This window comes from Bison bison, unplaced genomic scaffold (genome assembly GCF_000754665.1).
Source record: "Bison bison bison isolate TAMUID 2011002044 unplaced genomic scaffold, Bison_UMD1.0 scf7180017864465, whole genome shotgun sequence".
Taxonomy (NCBI): Eukaryota; Metazoa; Chordata; class Mammalia; order Artiodactyla; family Bovidae; genus Bison; species Bison bison.
Genome location: NW_011495026.1, coordinates 9,015,104 through 9,032,339, shown reverse-complemented (window position 1 = coordinate 9,032,339; position 17,236 = coordinate 9,015,104). Strand labels below are relative to the sequence as shown.

The following is a 17,236-nucleotide window of genomic DNA, read 5'->3' as shown; positions in this document are numbered from 1 at the left end:
CAAAAAATATAAAGTCTCTCGCTGTGTCCATTATTTCCTTCTATTTTCCATGAAATGATGGGACCAGATGCCATGATCTTAGTTTTCTGAATATTGAGTTTTAAGCCAACTTTTTCACTCCTCTGTCACTCTCATCAAGAGACTCTTTAGTTCTTCTTCACTTTCTGCCATAAGGGTGGTGTCGTCTACATATCTGAGGTTATTGATATTTCTCCTGGCAATTCTTCAATTGTCCTTCAATACTTATTATCAATTAATAATTTATTGGAAGTTAGTGACAAAGGTTATTCATATTTCTCTTGGCGATCTTGATTACAGCTTGGGCTTTATGCAATCCGGCATTTCACATGATGTACTCTGCATATAAGTTAAATAAGCAGGGTGACAATATACAGCCTTGATATACTCCTTTCCATGTTTGGAACCAGTCTGTGTTCCATGTCCAGTACTAACTGTTGCTTCTTGACCTGCATACAGATTTCTCAGGAAACAGGTCAAGTGGTCTGGCATTCCCATCTCTTGAAGAATTTTCCACGGTTTGTTGTTATTCACATGGTCAAAGGCTTTGGCATAGTCAATAAAGCAGAAGTGGATGTGTTTGGGTGAACTCCGGGAGTTGGTGATGGACAGGGAGGCCTGGCGTGCTGCAATTCATGGCGTTGCAAAGAGTCGGACACGACTGAGCGACTGAACTGAACTGAACTGAACTGAAGATGTGTTTCTGGAACTCTCTTGCTTTTTCAATGATCCAGTAGATGTTGGCAATTTGATCTCTTGTTCCTCTGCCTTTTCTAAATCTAGCTTGAACATCTGGAAGTTCACGGTTCATGTACTGTTGAGATCTAGCTTGAAGAATTGTGAGCATTATTTTGCTAGCATTTGAGATGAGTGCATCCAGTTGTGGATGTGACTGGCGATAGAAGTAAAGCCTAATACTGTAAAGAACAATATTGCATAGGAACCTCGAATGTTAGGTCCATGAATCAGGGCAAATTGGAAATGGTCAAACAGGAGATGGCAAGAGTGAACATAGGCATTTTAGGAATCAGTGAACTGAAATTAACTGGAATGGGTGAATTTAACTCAGATGACCATTATATCTCCTACTGTGGGCAAGAATCCCTTAGAAGAAATAGAGTAGCCATCACAGTCAACAAGAGAGTCCGAAATGCAGTACTTGGATGCAATCATAGCAAACACCCTCTTCCAACAATACAAGAGACGACTCTACACATCAACGTCACCAGATGGTCAATACTGAAATCAGATTGAATATATTCTTTGCAGTCAAAAATGAAGAAACTCTATACAGTCAGCAAAAACAAGACTGGGAACTGACTGTGACTCAGGTCATAAACTCCTTATTGCCAAATTCAGACTTAAATTGAAGAAAGTAGGGAAAACCACTAGACCATTCAGGTATGACCTAAATCAAATCCCTTACGATTATTCAGTGGAAGTGACAAATAGATTCAAGGGATTAGGTCTGACAGACAAAGTGCCTGAAGAACTATGGACAGAGGTTCATGACAGTGTACAAGAGGCAGTGATCAAGACCATCCCCAAGAAAAAGAAATGCAAAAAGGCAAAATGATTGTCTGAGGAGGCCTTACAAATAGCTGCAAAAGAAAAGAAGCAAAAGGCAAAGGAGAAAAGGAAAGATATACCCATTTGAATGCAGAGTTCCAAAGAATACCAGGGAGAGATAAGAAAGCCTTCCTCAGTGATCAATGCAAAGATATAGAGGAAAACAATGGAATGGGAAAGACTAGAGATCTCTTGAAGAAAATTAGAGATACCAAGGGAACATTTCATGCAAAGATGGGCACAGTAAAGGAAAGAAATGGTATGAATGTAACAGAAGCAGCAGATATTAAGAAAAGGTGGCAAGAATACACAGAAGAACTATTCAAAAAAGATCTTCATGATCTAGATAACCATGATGGTGTGATCACTCACCTAGAGCCAGACATCCTGGAATGTGAAGTCAAATGGGCCTTAGGAAGCATCACTACGAACAAAGCTAGTGGAGGTGATGAAATTCTAATTGAGCTATTTCAAATCTTAAAAGATGATGTTGTGAATGTGCTGCACTCAGTATGCCAGCAAATTTGGTAAACTCAGCAGTGGTCACAGGACTGGAAAAGATCAGTTTTCATTCCAATCCCAAAGAAAGGCAGTGCCAAAGAATGTTCAAACTAAGCCACGCTAGCAGCTATTTATTGAAAATTAGACTTTGCCCTTGCCACCTGATCTCTTCCAACAAAAACCTTTGAATTTGAATTGCTGCTATTGTGTCTAGTCTTAAGAGGACATTTCCTTTTTTATTTATTTTTTTCTTTTTAGAACTTGAAAATCAGAGGACATACGGTTTTTAGAAAGTGTAGTATTAGTATTCTGGAAACTCAAATCCTCTATTTTCTGTCATTTAGTTTGTCTAGGACTTTTGGTATTTCACTTAATTTCTTTTGCTTTGTTTTCCTCAGGCTTTAAGTGAGATAGCTTAGAGTAAATGATTCTCCTGAAGTTCTTTCACTAATAAAATTCTGTGAGTAGCTCACATAATGTTTGTATTCTAATCTGTTGCTTATCTTTTTTGCTTATTGGTGGCTAACCATTTGGGGCATTTTCTCTAATTGTCAGCATAACGATTAAGAGGCTTCAATATCTGTTCTGTCACCTACTAAGTTGTGTGACTAAGTTGTGTAAATTACTTAACCTTTTTTTCACTTCAATATTTTTTTCTCTAAAATTATGATAAGAGTATTCGCCTCAAAGGTGTGTTGTAAGCAGTTAGGGGGATAATGCATATTAAGCATTTAGCAGTATTTCGTAAAATTTGCTGTCGCTAGTTGCTATTTTCTTCTGTTTTTAATAATTGGATGTATGCTGCTGCTGCTGCTGCTAAGTCGCTTCAGTAGTGTCCGACTCTGTGCGACCCCATAGACAGCCTCCTACCAGGCTCCTCTGTCTCTGGGATTCTCCAGGCAAGAACACTGGAGTGGGTTGCCATTTCCTTCTCCAATGCATAAAAGTGAAAAGTGAAAGTGAAGTCGCTCAGTCGTATCTGACTCTGCGAGGCCCCGTGGACTGCAGCCCCCCAGGCTCCTCTGTCCATGGATTTTCCAGGCAAGAGTACTGGAGTGGGGTGCCATTGCCTTCTCTGCAGTGATGTATATTTGACCTCAAATAGAACAAAAAGTATAGCAGCACAGCTTATGATCCCTTAAGTTTTCTGTTAGTGTTAAAATGTATTTATCTTTGAAACTGAATTTAATCTTTTACAGTTTGTTGTACAAGAAAATAAGAAATTTTTGACAGTTGGAATTTCAAATTCAAAATTACCTTCCTTAGTGATGATGACTTCATAAAGAATTTTGGATTCAGCCAGCTACATAGTAAAAAGATCATACATGATGACCAAGTGGCTTTCTCCTAGGGATGCAAGGATTTTTCAGTATTTGCAAATAAATTGGTGTGATACACTATATTAATAAATTGAAAGATAAAAACCATATGATTATCTCAGTAGATGCAGAGAAAGCCTTTTACAAAATTCAACACCGATTTATGATAAAAAGTGTCCAGAAAGCAGGCATAGAAGAAACATACTTCAACATAAAAGCCATATATGGCAAAACCACAGCAAACATTACCCTCAATGGCAAAAAATGGAAAGTATTTCCTCTAAAATCAGGAACAAAACAAGGGTGCCCACTCTCACCACTACTATTCAACATAGTTTTGGAAGTCCTAGCTGTAGCAATCAGAGAAGAAAAAGCAGTAAAAGGAATCCAGATTCGAAAAGAAGTAAAACTCTTCACTGTTTGAAGATGACATGATCCTCTACATAGAAAACCCTAAAGAAGCCACCAAAAAATTACTGCTGCTAAGTCGATTCAGTCGTGTCTGACTCTGTGCAACCCCAGAGATAGCAGCCCACCAGGCTCCCCCGTCCCTGGGATTCTCCAGGCAAGAACACTGGAGTGGGTTGCCATTTCCTTCTTCAATGCATGAAAGTGAAAAGTGAAAGTGAAGTCGCTCAGTTGTGTCCGACTCTTCACGACCCCATGGACTGCAGCCTACCAGGCTCCTCCGTCCATGGGATTTTCCAGGCAAGAGTACTGGAGTGGGTGCCATTGCCTTCCCCCCTACCCAAAAAAAAATTACTAGAGCTAATCAATAAATATAGTAAAGTTGCAGGATATAAAATTAATACACAGAATTCCTTTGCATTCCTATGCACTAACAATGAGAATACAGAAAGAGAAAGTAAGGAAACAACCCCATTCACCATTTCAACAAAAAGAATAAAATGCTTAGGAATCAGTTTACCTAAAGAAACAAAACACCTGTGTATAGAAAACTATAATAAAGACCTGTATGTAGAAAACACGGATGATAGAAATCAAAGATGACACAAATAGACAGATATACTATGTTCATGGATTGGGAGAATCTATGTAGTGAAAATGAGTATATTACCCAAAGCAATCTATAGATTCAGCTCAATCCCTTTGAAGCTACCAATGGTATGTTTCACAGAACTAGAGCAAATAATTTCACAATTTGTATGAAGACACAAAAAAACCTTGAATAGCCAAAGCAATGTTGAGAAAGAAGTATGGAACTGGAAGCATCAACCTGCTTGACTTCAGACTATACTACAAAGCTACAGTTATCAAGACAGTATGGTACTGGCACAAAGACAGAAATATAGATCAATGGAACAAAATAGAAAGCCCAGAGATAAATCCACACACCTATGGGCACCTTATCTTTGACAAGGTAGGCAAAGATATACAGTGGAGAAAAGACAATCTCTTTAACAAATGGCGCTGGGAAAACTGGTCAACCACCTATAAAAGAATGAAACTAGACACTTTCTAACACCATACACAAAAATAAACTCAAAACGGATTAAAGATCTAAATGTAAGACCAGAAACTGTAAAACTCTTAGAGGAAAACATAAGTAGAACGTTCTCTGGCATAAATCACAGTAAGATCCTCTATGCCCCACCTCCCAGAGTAATGGAAATGAAAACTAAAGGGACCTAATTAAAAGCTTTTGCACAACGAAGGAAATTATGAGCAAGGTGAAAAAACAGTCTTCAGAATGGGAGAAAACAATAGCAAATTAAGTAACTGACAAAGAATTAATCTTAAAAATATACTAGCAGCTCATGCAGCTCAATACCAGAAAAATAAACAACCCAATTAAAAAATGGGCCAAAGAACTAAACCTGACATTTCTCCAAAGAAGACATAAAGATGGCTAACAAACACATGAATAGATGCTCATCATCACTCATTATCAGAGAAATGCAAATCAAAACCACAATGAGGTACCATCTCACACCAGTCAGAATGACTGCCATCAAAACGTCTACAAACAATAAATGCTGGAGTGAGTGTGGAGAAAAGGGAACCTTCTTACACTGTTGGTGGGAATGCAAACTAGTACAGCTACAATGGAGAACAGTGTGGAGATTTCTTAAAAATCTTGAAATAGAACTGCCATACGACCCAGCAATCCCACTGCTAGGCATATACACTGAGGAAGCCAGAATTGAAAGAGACACATGTACCCCAATATTCATTGCAGCACTATTTACAATAACTAGGACATGGAGGCAACCTAAATGTCCATTGGCAGAAGAATGGATAAGGATGTTGTTGTACATATACACAATGGATTATTCCTTAGTTATGAAAAAGAATGCATTTGAGTCAGTTCTAATGAGGTGAGTGACACTGGAGCCTATTATACAGAGTGAAGAAGTCAGAAAGAGAAACACCAATATAGTATATTAACACATATGTATGGAATTCAGAAAGATGGTAACAACGACACTGTATGCAAGACAGCATAAGAGACACAGATGTAAAGAATAGACTTGGAAAAAAAAAAAAAGAATAGACTTGGAATATGTGGGAGAGGTCGAGAGTGGGACAATTGGATAGAATAACATTGAAACATGTATGTTACATATGTAAAATAGATGACCAGTGCAAGTTTGATGGATGAAGCAGGGCACTCAAAGCTGGTGCTCTGGGACAACCCAGAGGAATGGCGTAGAGAGAGAGGTGGGAGGGGGTTCAGGATGGGGAGATACATGTATATCCATGGCTGATTCATGTTGATTTATGACAAAAACCACCACAGTATTGTAAAGTAATTAGCCTTCAATTTAAATAAATAAATTAATTTTTTTAAGTCATGCAAAAAATAGAATTTTGGGTTCAGGTAACATGTCAGTTCAGCTAGTGGCATTGCGTTTTTAGGTCAGGCATCCAGATATAATTCCTTAGCATGTACTGTACAAAATCACATGTTTTCTAGAGTCCTTACAGAACTTTTCATTACTACTGTGACCTGTTAGTAATTGAATTATTCTAACCCAGATTTTCTTCTCAGTGCTAACTTCCTAGGTTTGATTTTCAAATTGGTTTGATTTTTGTTTTTGTTTTTTTCCTTTTGCTTTTGGAGGAAAAAAGCAGTCTTTCTTATCCACAGAGTTTTCTGTAGCCTACCTCTAGGTAGTGGTGGAATGAGCCTTCACTGGGTCATTAAGTGAAGGCTTAATGGTTAAGGCTTAAAGGTTAAGGCTATAGGCCATATTTTCACATTTTCAACAAAGTATTTATTGTCTGTTTGCTTGTACATCAGATTTTTAAAACAAGTTAATCTGTCTGTTACCAGTAGCAGCATACTGTATTCTCATGTCATGAAATGATCGTAGTCTTGTTCCAGCACTGATATTCAAGTCATCTTTTTAGAGTCAGCTCTATGGAGATCAGTAATCATTTCTCCAAATTATCTAACTACTTTCCTTTAGTTAAAGCCAGATAATTAGAGGGCAGTATATATATGCATTAAGTATATTGCTTACTTAAAAAAATGGCTTCACTGGATTACTATTTTATGTTACACTATTGACTTTTATGGAGAGTTGCTGCAAGAACAATAACAGTAATACAGAGTTTGTGTGATAATGATTAAAAATAATAATATTGGAAACAGATAATGTCATTGATTACATGATTCCCATTCCTTTTTTTGAGAATTATCATAGAGTCATAAAAAGAATAGCCCTGAGATCTTGCTTCTTGTCAGAGAGCCGTGCTGATCTAGTACTAGACTGTTCTGTCTTCAGTGCCTAGCACCATGTTTGTTACATAGTAAAAGTATGGATGGATGTGTGGGTGGATGATTAAGATGTTTAACTATCATGTTTAGTCACAGATACTATATACTGATGTGCAGTTTTTAGAATACAAAATGGCTTTAATTTTTGAAGCATAAATAACACCCAATAAAAATAAGCATGCAAGAGGAACTAATTTAATGAAAAGCAGATTTTTTTTTCTCTTTTTTTATGTGTGTATTTTCTCTTTTTTTTAGACATAATCATGTAACTGGATTTATAAAGATGCTGAACAGTTGTTTTCTTTTCATGCAGGGGCCTGAATTAATGAACAAGTATGTTGGTGAATCTGAAAGAGCAGTTAGAGAGGTAAGATTATGCCTTAAAGTGGAACTCTGCATAGGAGAACCACACTTCTGTCCTCTAGTTTCCATTTTGTATGGGGTTACAGATTTAGAATTTCCAAATCTAAATTCTAGTGGTATATTTTTTTCTTCCGGCAAATATTATTTTTAAATGTAATTTTGGTTATCTACAATACATAGTCTTTGTTTTTAAACATCATAATATTTCTAGCCTCTAGTTTTAGCAAATATATTTTTTTAACAACTGTCAGCATCTCATTAAAAAAAAAAAGGATATGTTTATACTTAACAACTAACACATGATGTTAAAATGAGATTTAAATCCTTTAAACCAGGTAGTCCTTTAAATCAGAGAAGCTTATTAGTATATGAAAATTTCAATGTACTCTCCTTATTTTATTTACTTTACCTTTGACTAGTGATTTAGAAAATGCATCCCCCTTCTCTCTTAAATTTTAAAGTTAGTGATTGGCCTGCTGATTACTTCATACTGCTAAAGCTGCACAATTGGGAAATTCATGCAAAATCAAGGCACTGAAGTGGGGTAAACTATAGCAGTTTGGCCATAAGTTTTGGCTCTCCTAAACAAAGGCTGGCCTGCCTCACGTGGGCATCATGTATCTTCCCAGATGCTGTTCAAGGACAGAAATACATAAAGAGCAGTGGAATGGATTGTCTCCATTTATGAAATATGTGGGTACCAACCAAGAGTATTAGAGATTGGAATACTTTGTTTTGCATCTGAGAAAAAGTTTTAAGTTACTTTTTGTTTCTTTTTTCTCTTTGAAATATAGATGATGGTGACCATATAAAATATTAACTGATAATGATAGCACCCTTCTTGATTAAAAATATGAAAAAGGTGGTGCTTATTAATACTAATGTTTTGGTAACTATTGTGTATTTTTATGGTCATCATAATTGTGACCAGAAAATGAGGGCCTGGTCACACAAATTTGTGCCAGTTAACACAAATTTGAATTTCTTTCTGCCTGTACTGACTTTTTCTAGCCCATTTCTGCATATTGCCCCATGGCTGTCCAGCCAGTCTTTGATTTTGATAGCCTGATTGACTTCTGGTCTATCCAATCTATTCTCTTCCAAGTGTTAACTATGTTTTTCCATATAGTCTTCAGAGAAATGAGCAAGGCATATGACTTTTAGGTTTATGGGTATTTTATATGCTAAACTTTGGCTGATTTTATACATTATTATTTTTCTTTTAAACTTGTGTTTATGATAGATAATAATAACTGTCATTTACTGAGCTGTTACCATGTTCCAGGCATTATACTAAATGTGTTGCCATCTTTTTAAATTCAGTTCTTAAACTTTTGAGGCCGGCATTTATCATAATCTCCATTTTTAGAGATACGGAACTTGAAGTTTAGAGAAGTAAAGTTATCTGCTGAAAATCACACAGTTACTAAGTGGCAGAGGCGGGATTTTAACTGAGATTGTCTGATTACTTAAGCCAAATTGTCTCCTACACACCTTTAAGAATATGTATTGATGTCTTGTCTGTTTGCAAGTAAGCACCATGATAGAAGGTATTTTACATCCATTATGAAGTGTGAATACATCTGTTACAGGTTGTATACAAAGTGATTGAGCTGGTTGACTGGTACATAATTGATTTGGTTCTAATAGTTTTCAAACTAAAACCAGTAATGGAGTTTTCTGAAGTTTGCTGATCTTTAGCTAATGTGGCACTCTTTCCACCAGATCTTCCGGAAGGCAAGAGCAGTGGCTCCTTCCATTATTTTCTTTGATGAACTTGATGCCTTAGCAGTTGAAAGGGGCAGGTAAGAAATATAAGACTGCCACTAATAACTGTATATTAGCAACTACAGTGTAGAGGAACTAGCACTTTTTATACAGATTTTATTTATTAATATTATTAATACATTTGGCTTAAAAGAAAACTTTCAATTCACTTTTTTTTTTCTTATATCCTTAAAATTATTTCATATTACCACTTTATTACTTCTGAGGTGAGATGGAACAAAAGGTTACAAATAGCTTAAGTTCACCTTGATGCAAGGGAAGAATAAGAAGCCAGAGAAGTTTGCTGAATTAGGGTGATCTGCCACATTTATGTGCCATCAGAGACATCTGTTTTTGGAGCCTAAAAAGGAACAGGATGGGAAACATTGTTAAATATGAACCAGATGGTAGGTGGAATATATAGCAGAGTTCTCATAAAATGCCTTTGAAATATGTGTGAGAAACCAGACAAGATACTCGGTAGAAATAACCTGGTTTTGTAGGCATTTTGGCTCAGGAGGAATTGGCATATGTATTAGAGCTGTTAATAATTGCAGCCTCTAGATATCATTTTCTTTAATCGTCTTCATCATATTGTGAGTCCTTCCTTAGTGACTCATTCAAATAAATTCTATGTAGTTTCCTTTGCACAGAAAAATTTTGGTCAAGTTAGTTGACGCTTTGAAAACAAAGGTAAGGCTGACTACGCAATGTAATGTTAATAGTACAAATAGAAAATTGCAGTTGTACTTTAGCTACACTAAGTCTTAATCAGTTTGGTTTTTATAGCCATAAGAATCTCATAGAATGATACTCTGTTTTCAATTGTTTTTTCCCTGTAATTGTATAATGAGCTAACATTGCCTAGAAAGTTATTGTTTTGTCTAGTTGGAGTGCTATTACCTGAAAACTAAAACAAACAAAATCTTGACACATATGTTTTTGTTCTTTAGCCATTTGAATTGGACATAGTTTCTAGAAATTGGAAAACATATCTGTTGATAGATAGCAAAGTATAAAATTCCCCAAATAATAAACCAGGTTTAGGCATTGTTAAAGAAATAGAAAACATAGGAAAACGGAAATTTTTAAATTCCGTAAACTATTAATTTTCTCTATAATTTTAGGCATTGCTTTCATTTTTTAATTTTCTATGATAACATTCAGATCAAACTCATATGACTAATCCAAAAAAGATAGTGCCTAAGAAAACTTTCTTCTTATCATGATTTAGATTTCCACACGTAAGATGTTTAACAAATTGAGCCATGAATCATAATATATGCTTGTCCATACTATCCAGGATGTTAACTCAATTATTTTGACTATTTGAGTTTACTCAAATTAGCCATGAAACTGAGGGTTGCAACCTGCACATTGTAAATAGAGTATAGACATACCATTTGCTTAGCTTTAGAAATATTTGCGCTTTCAGAAAGAGAGATTTCTACTTATAAAAGTGTCTTATTTCATGCTCACAAAAATGTCTACTTATAACCATGATTGTCTCCTTTCCTCTGCCCCATTTAAGTGTCTGTGGGACTTCAAAAATAAGTAAGCCTTCTTTTTTTTATACTTACTTCTCATTTTCTGTATGCCCATTTAAATTATGGGTGTTCTGGATAAGATTTTTTTGTCTGATTTTGTTTTGTGAGTTGGAGAAAGTGTTGTAAGATTCCCTTTGTGAAGTGCTTTAATGATCTCTGTAATATCTGGGAAAATTGAAAATGCTGTTGAAGTAGCATAGCTCTTTGGAAGATGGATAATATGGTAGAGAGAAAAGGCACTGAGGTAGGGAAGAGATCTGAATTATTCTGAGCTAATAATAATATTGGGGAACATTCACTTACTGCTTACCATATTCTAGAAACTGTTTTAAGTGCTTTACAGATTAAAAAAAATTCACAAAAAAGTCCCTACATTAATGCAAAGCAGGTTATTGTACAGTTGGCTCCAGTACTCTGCCCTGCCTCCCAACTAGCTTAAAATTTTACCTTTTTCAGGATTATAGTCAGGAAGGGTATACTCTGGGTAGTAAATCATAAGTCAGTTTTGTCTTAGGCAACAGTTCTGTCCCCAGAGGTGAAGACATATAGGATGGTCTATGTATATATAGAACATATACTATATTCTCTTGGCCCAGACTCCTCTGACTGAGGGAATGGCCACTAGACTAATCCAGAGATTCCTAGAAAAGCTTTCTCTTTCTCGGATGTTCCAGCTAGTCACTGGATCCTGAATCATCCTTAGTAGCTGGCATTAATTGCCTGCTTCCAGACTTCAAGCAGAACTAGAAATTTGAAACTAGAAACATATTTCTGAAGACTGCAGAGGCCCATCTTATTTATTTAATTTACAAATAGCATCACTCCCTTTGGATTTCACTCACCATGTTATGGCCTTTTGTTTATATTAACCTTTAATCATCACCACAACCCCAGGAGGAGTAGGTCCAATTTACAGGTGAGAAAACTTAGGCATCTAGATCCATAACTGCTTTATTCAACATCATATACCACAAGTAGCAGAGCTGAAATTTGAATTTAAGTATTTTGACTCCAGAGCAGATACTCTGAGCCACTTTTTTTATTTGACTATCACACCACAGATCTCAGGATTGCATGTCTAAGTAGTTAATTAACCTTTCAAGATTGTATTTATTGTATGTTCTCTTTGTGAGCCTGTGAGTATAAGACTCCTTTGCAGCATTCATTCATTCACTTGTTAAGTAAATATTTATTGAGCGCTCTTTCTGCAATAGGCTTTGCATGGGGGTAAAACAGAGAACAGGACCTAGAGCAATTACCTTAACCTCTTTAAGCTTTAGTTTCATTTCTAAAATGGAGATAGTAGTAATAAATTCTAGGTTGTTGGAATTAAATACATGTAAAGTGCTTTAGGTAGTGCCTGGCATTTAGTAACTGCTTAAAAAACTTGTTTCTCATAATTTCTGCATTGATATTCTTGTAATAATGATCATTTCCATATAAATAGAAATACAGTAATATAGATAGAAGTGAGTCCTACAACAGGATTTAGATTGTAGTGGAGGATATTGAAGCATTTGGGAAATTAGAGTATTCTACAGGTGACAGGCACTATGGCATTTCAGCAATCTAATTTGTAAGTTAGATTTGGTTAGTTGTAAGACATACCATTATTTTACATACCATTACTGAAGAAAAATGCAGCCCTAAACTGTGAAATGGTATTGAGAAATCAACAACTCCAAGGAATATCCTGATTTCAAAAGTTTTAAATATGAAAAAAGTTTGTATTTTAGAAATAGAAGAAAGACATTATTATTTGGGAGAAAAAGAAGATGATCTATTGTGTTTTATAAAACTTAAGGCTACCATATAAAAATACTTGATATATTGTTTTATGACTAGAGTATTAAAGAGATGGTTAAATATATGGAAAAATGAAAAAATTAAGTGCTCTGTTAAAAACTGACTGATATATTCTGTGAAGTATTAAGAGTATCTGTGATATTAATAACTGTTTTCTTGTATAGCTGTTTCTGCACTTAAAAGTCCTGAATTGATTTCCATTTGGAGTGGTCAGGGGAAAAATAAGTTCTGAGCCAGCTTTCATTGAAAATGAAAATTCCAGGCTTAGTAACATTTTGAAAAGAGCTCTGAGTGTTAGAGTAATGGTCAGGAAATGGGATAGCCTCTTTTGCAGTATTTCCAGATTTCAGGTAACTTTAGTGAATTCATGACACCGAACACTATAGAAGAAATTTTTGTAGGCATCATTCTGTAAATGACACTTTTCAAAGAGGGTTATAAATTTTTAAATGTGATTTTATAGCAGTATTTGGGCTTCCCAGGTGGCTCAGTGGTAAAGAATCTGCCTACCAATGCAGGAGACACAGTAGACGTGAGTTTGATCCTTGGGTTGGGAAGATCCCTAGAGGAGGCAGTGGCAACCCACTCCAGTATTCTTGTCTGGAAAATTCCATGGACGGAGGAGCCATGGAAAGAGAAAATAACTTAGGCTGTAGTCCATGGGTTTACAAAGAGTCTGACATGACTGAGCACGCCTGCATGCACATGGTGGTATTTAAAATTTCATAAAATCATAAAATTTTGTAGCTAAGAAAGTTCTTAGAAATCATCTAGTACAACCTTTTATTTTTTAGAAGGAATAGAAGCCCCTAGAATTTAAGAGAAGAGGAGCATAACTCCTATGTCCTCTAATTTAGTGCTTGTTGGATGATAATACTACTGCTTCTTAGACTCTCAGGATTTGGGATAGAAAAAGTATGTTCATATCAGGGTAAAATTTATCATGTATCTAAATATTTAATGAATATTTTTTATGTAAGAAACTCTAGCAATAACAACTTATTAAATACTTTTAACTATTTTTACTTTGTATATCTCTGTTTCAAGTTGCTAAATTCATTGCATATTTCCTGGTATGCAGTTTTTTTCTAATTTATACTTCATCACCTCATAGTTTTTACATTGTTGAACTTTTAATATTAAACAGAACTGCTGAAAGAAGCAGAGTAAAAGAATAAATGGAACATGTGTAACTGATTTCTTATTATAAGAGTTTTATGAAGTATAGCAGATTTCTATGAATATTTTGTATTTTGCATTTTGTCTAAGCATTGTGGCTGAGTACTATAGAATGGATTAAAGGTAAGACTTTCCCTAGAGAGATGGCCTAATGCAGCATTTTACTAGGAATTGGGACTTATTTCTTGTTGTTCTAGGACGTGTTAAGTCTCTTGTAGCTATTTTGGTTTTAAAATGAAAATTTGCTTGCATTTTGCATGCACCAAGAAAATTATCATAAGTAATGCTTGTGTTTAGGGCAGTATATGTCTGGCTATCCTTCCTTGGGTCTTTTTCACACCTAAATATTGACCTTGAGAGTATGGGAGGTTTGTTTTAAGAAACAAATTCAGATGCCTGCCATTTGGGATTCTTTATGACATTTGAAAATTATACTAGAAAAAAATTTTGAAATATAAATTGGATATTTCAACTGTTGGTCTATAATTTAAAGATCATATGAAGGGACAATAGGGAATTTTACTTTACTAAAGGAGTTGAAAGGAAATACATGTCATTGTTGTGAAATTTTTACTATTGAAAAATAAAATCAATATTAGCATCATGGTGATGAGATTTCTTGAAGATGAGGGTTAGCAATGTTTTCTGAAACAGGCTAATTTGTAAATATTTTTTGCTTTTTTTGGCCATACAGTTTCTATTGGAGCTATTCATCTCTTTTGCTACCATGCAAAAGGAGCTACAGAGAATATGTAATCAAATAAAAAACAGTTGGCTGGCCAGATTTAGACTGTGGCTGTAGTTTCCTGACCTGTTTTAAGATGTCATAAAGTCTCTTCAGTACATGGCACTGTGACTTTTGAAGGGGGGTAATTTGGGAAAGGGGCTTGACTCCGGAAGGGAAAAGAAAATTAATCTCTTGGAAAAGTCTAATTTTAGTACTTTCTGTAGCTGAACATATTTTCCCATTGTTGTGTTGCCTTTATCTCTAGCAGATAATAAAGTTTTAAAATCATTTCATTATGTTAGTGATTACACATTTATTCTTAAACTTGAAGTTGGTTTTGATTTCCTAGGATGTCAGTTTTATGGATTTTGTTTCCTACTGCAGCTTTGAAAGTCAGCCAAGAATATTTCTCAGTCCATAAAACATTTTCATTATGCTATTCTCCAGCTAGTTCTCAATGATCTGTGGAAATAAAGGGCAAAGGCAGCATGGGAAATGAGAATCCAAAGAATTCCCTTCACCTCATCTTCAGCATTAATGATAGCTCCCAGTTTCTCTACAGATAACAAATTGGACCAGTATTATACCTTTCTATTTAGAAGCATTCTACTAGAGGTATCAATATCTTTCTGAATTGCTAATATTTTTATTGAAATGAATGAATTAAATAACTTAGGTGTTCTATGTTACCAACAGAGACTAACAGAATTTTGAAACTAGAAGAACCTGTATACTATCTAATTTAATTCCCTTATTCATATATGCCAATAATTATGACACCCTCAAGGGAACAGTAACATCTTTATCCTCTTACCTCACGTGTCCAAGACAGTGTCTAACAGAGAAGCACCCAAACGTTTAATTTTTGAATAGGAAATGTAGGCTTACAGAAACTAGAGTTTAGGTTCAATCAGCTGGTTGTTAGCAGAATCTGATTTCACCATGTGTTAGTGTCATTTATGAACTAATTTTACTTTAAACACCAAGATAGTCTTTTGGAATTTTGTCACTTGCATTATTTTCATAGAAGCATCATCATCTTTATTAAAAAGAATTATTTGTAAGCTATAGAATACATTCACTTGTCAAAGAGCTCCAAAAAGAATTAACCAAGAGCTGACTGATATGTTTTTCTCAAAAAATTCAATAGTTTTTGTACACAGTAACTCTAAAAGTGAGTCTGGACTCAGAAAACTTTGTTAGTTGTGCTCAGGGTACAGAAACGATAAATGTTCTTTTCAGTGTAGCTGATAGCAACAGTATTCAAATCTAACAGAGGATAGCAACATAGATACTTGACTACAGTGAGAAAACATTTTGAAAGACTATGGACGTCCTTGGTATACTAATTAATTTTGTAGAGAGATCACCATGTTACCCTCTGCCAGAAGGCCATTCAGTCACACTTAGTGTAGGGGAATCAAATTGAGTCTTTTCTCATGCATTCAAGTCATTGGGTTCCAAATCCTGTGTGTCTGTAATCACACTTAGAGCATTATAAATGAAGATGCTGAGTCAGTATCCACCTACCCCCTACATCCTTCCACTCCCCGCCCCCGCAAAAAAAGGTTCATTTAGAAGACTCAAAAACACGTGTATACCTATGGCGGATTCATTTTGATATATGGCAAAACCAATACATTATTGTTAAGTTAAAAAATAAAGTAAAATTAAAAAAAAAAAAGAGGATAGAAGTAACAGATGACGAGAATGTCTTTTGATATAGATCTAAGTAAGAAACCAAGGATGTGGAGATTTTCTTTTCATTCAGTTTCTTGAGCCAAGCAGTTCTACATCTGAGCAGTCTTACAGTATATTGGTTTTTTCCATTTTAGAAGGTTTGCCATTTTTTAAAACGTCACTTTTAAATTATAAAAATATCTGAGCAGTACAAAGATCTCCTTATCTGGAAATTTTTGCTATTCAAAACATATTGTGCCTTGAGGACTTTGAGGAGCCAAACTCTCACTGCATTTGAACAGCTAGTATATAGGTAAGATTAAAATGTAAAGAAGTCTCATTACCAGTGTATAGTAATTTCCTTCTAATACATCTTGTATAAACAAAGTATTTCTTAGTAGTTTGTTTATTAGGCTCACTGTTTTGGGCATCGTTATGAAGGGCTTAAGAGGAGTAGTTTTTATCTTAATCTTAGCCAAAAGGCCGAAGAGCAGTTGAGTTTTTACCTTAGCATTATGTTGGTGGTTTTGATGGAAAAGTTTAAGGAAGTTCGATACTTTCTATCATGTTTTAAGTAAAGCTAAGTAGGAAACTGACAATATGTATTTGCTGACCTGTTTTAACTTCTGAAAATCTTTAATCATACATCATGTTCATGTTTTATTTCAGTAACATTTATGTGCCACACATTCCTTTTTCAGTTTAATTGGTTAAAATAACTTGTAAAAGGTTATACACATCGCCAGCAACCAAGGTACAGTGGTGATAATAGTTATAAGAATTATTATTATAATTATCTATTGATCTTTTCTTTGCACTAATTATTATGCTGTATCTTTTATACATTTTATTTAATTTTGAGAGTGCTATGGGTCTTTCCGGAGAAGGCAATGGCACCCCACTCCAGTACTCTTGCCTGGAAAATCCCATGGACGGAGGAGCCTGGTAGGCTGCAGTCCATGGGGTCGCGAAGAGTCAGACACAACTGAGCAACTTCCCTTTCACTTTTCACTTT

The 17,236-nt window shown here is 35.2% G+C and overlaps 1 protein-coding gene across 5 annotated transcripts in view; it reads left to right on the top strand.

The window, feature by feature from the left end:
• Positions 1–17,236, top strand: part of SPATA5 (spermatogenesis associated 5) — a 326,635-nt gene that overhangs the window by 81,712 nt on the left and 227,687 nt on the right. For all 5 annotated transcript variants that reach the window (XM_010860264.1, XM_010860266.1, XM_010860267.1 and 2 more), the window contains exons 12-13: positions 7,466–7,519; positions 9,241–9,320. In XM_010860264.1, coding sequence (XP_010858566.1) covers positions 7,466–7,519; positions 9,241–9,320 — 134 coding nt within the window. The remainder of the gene's footprint in view (positions 1–7,465; positions 7,520–9,240; positions 9,321–17,236) is intronic.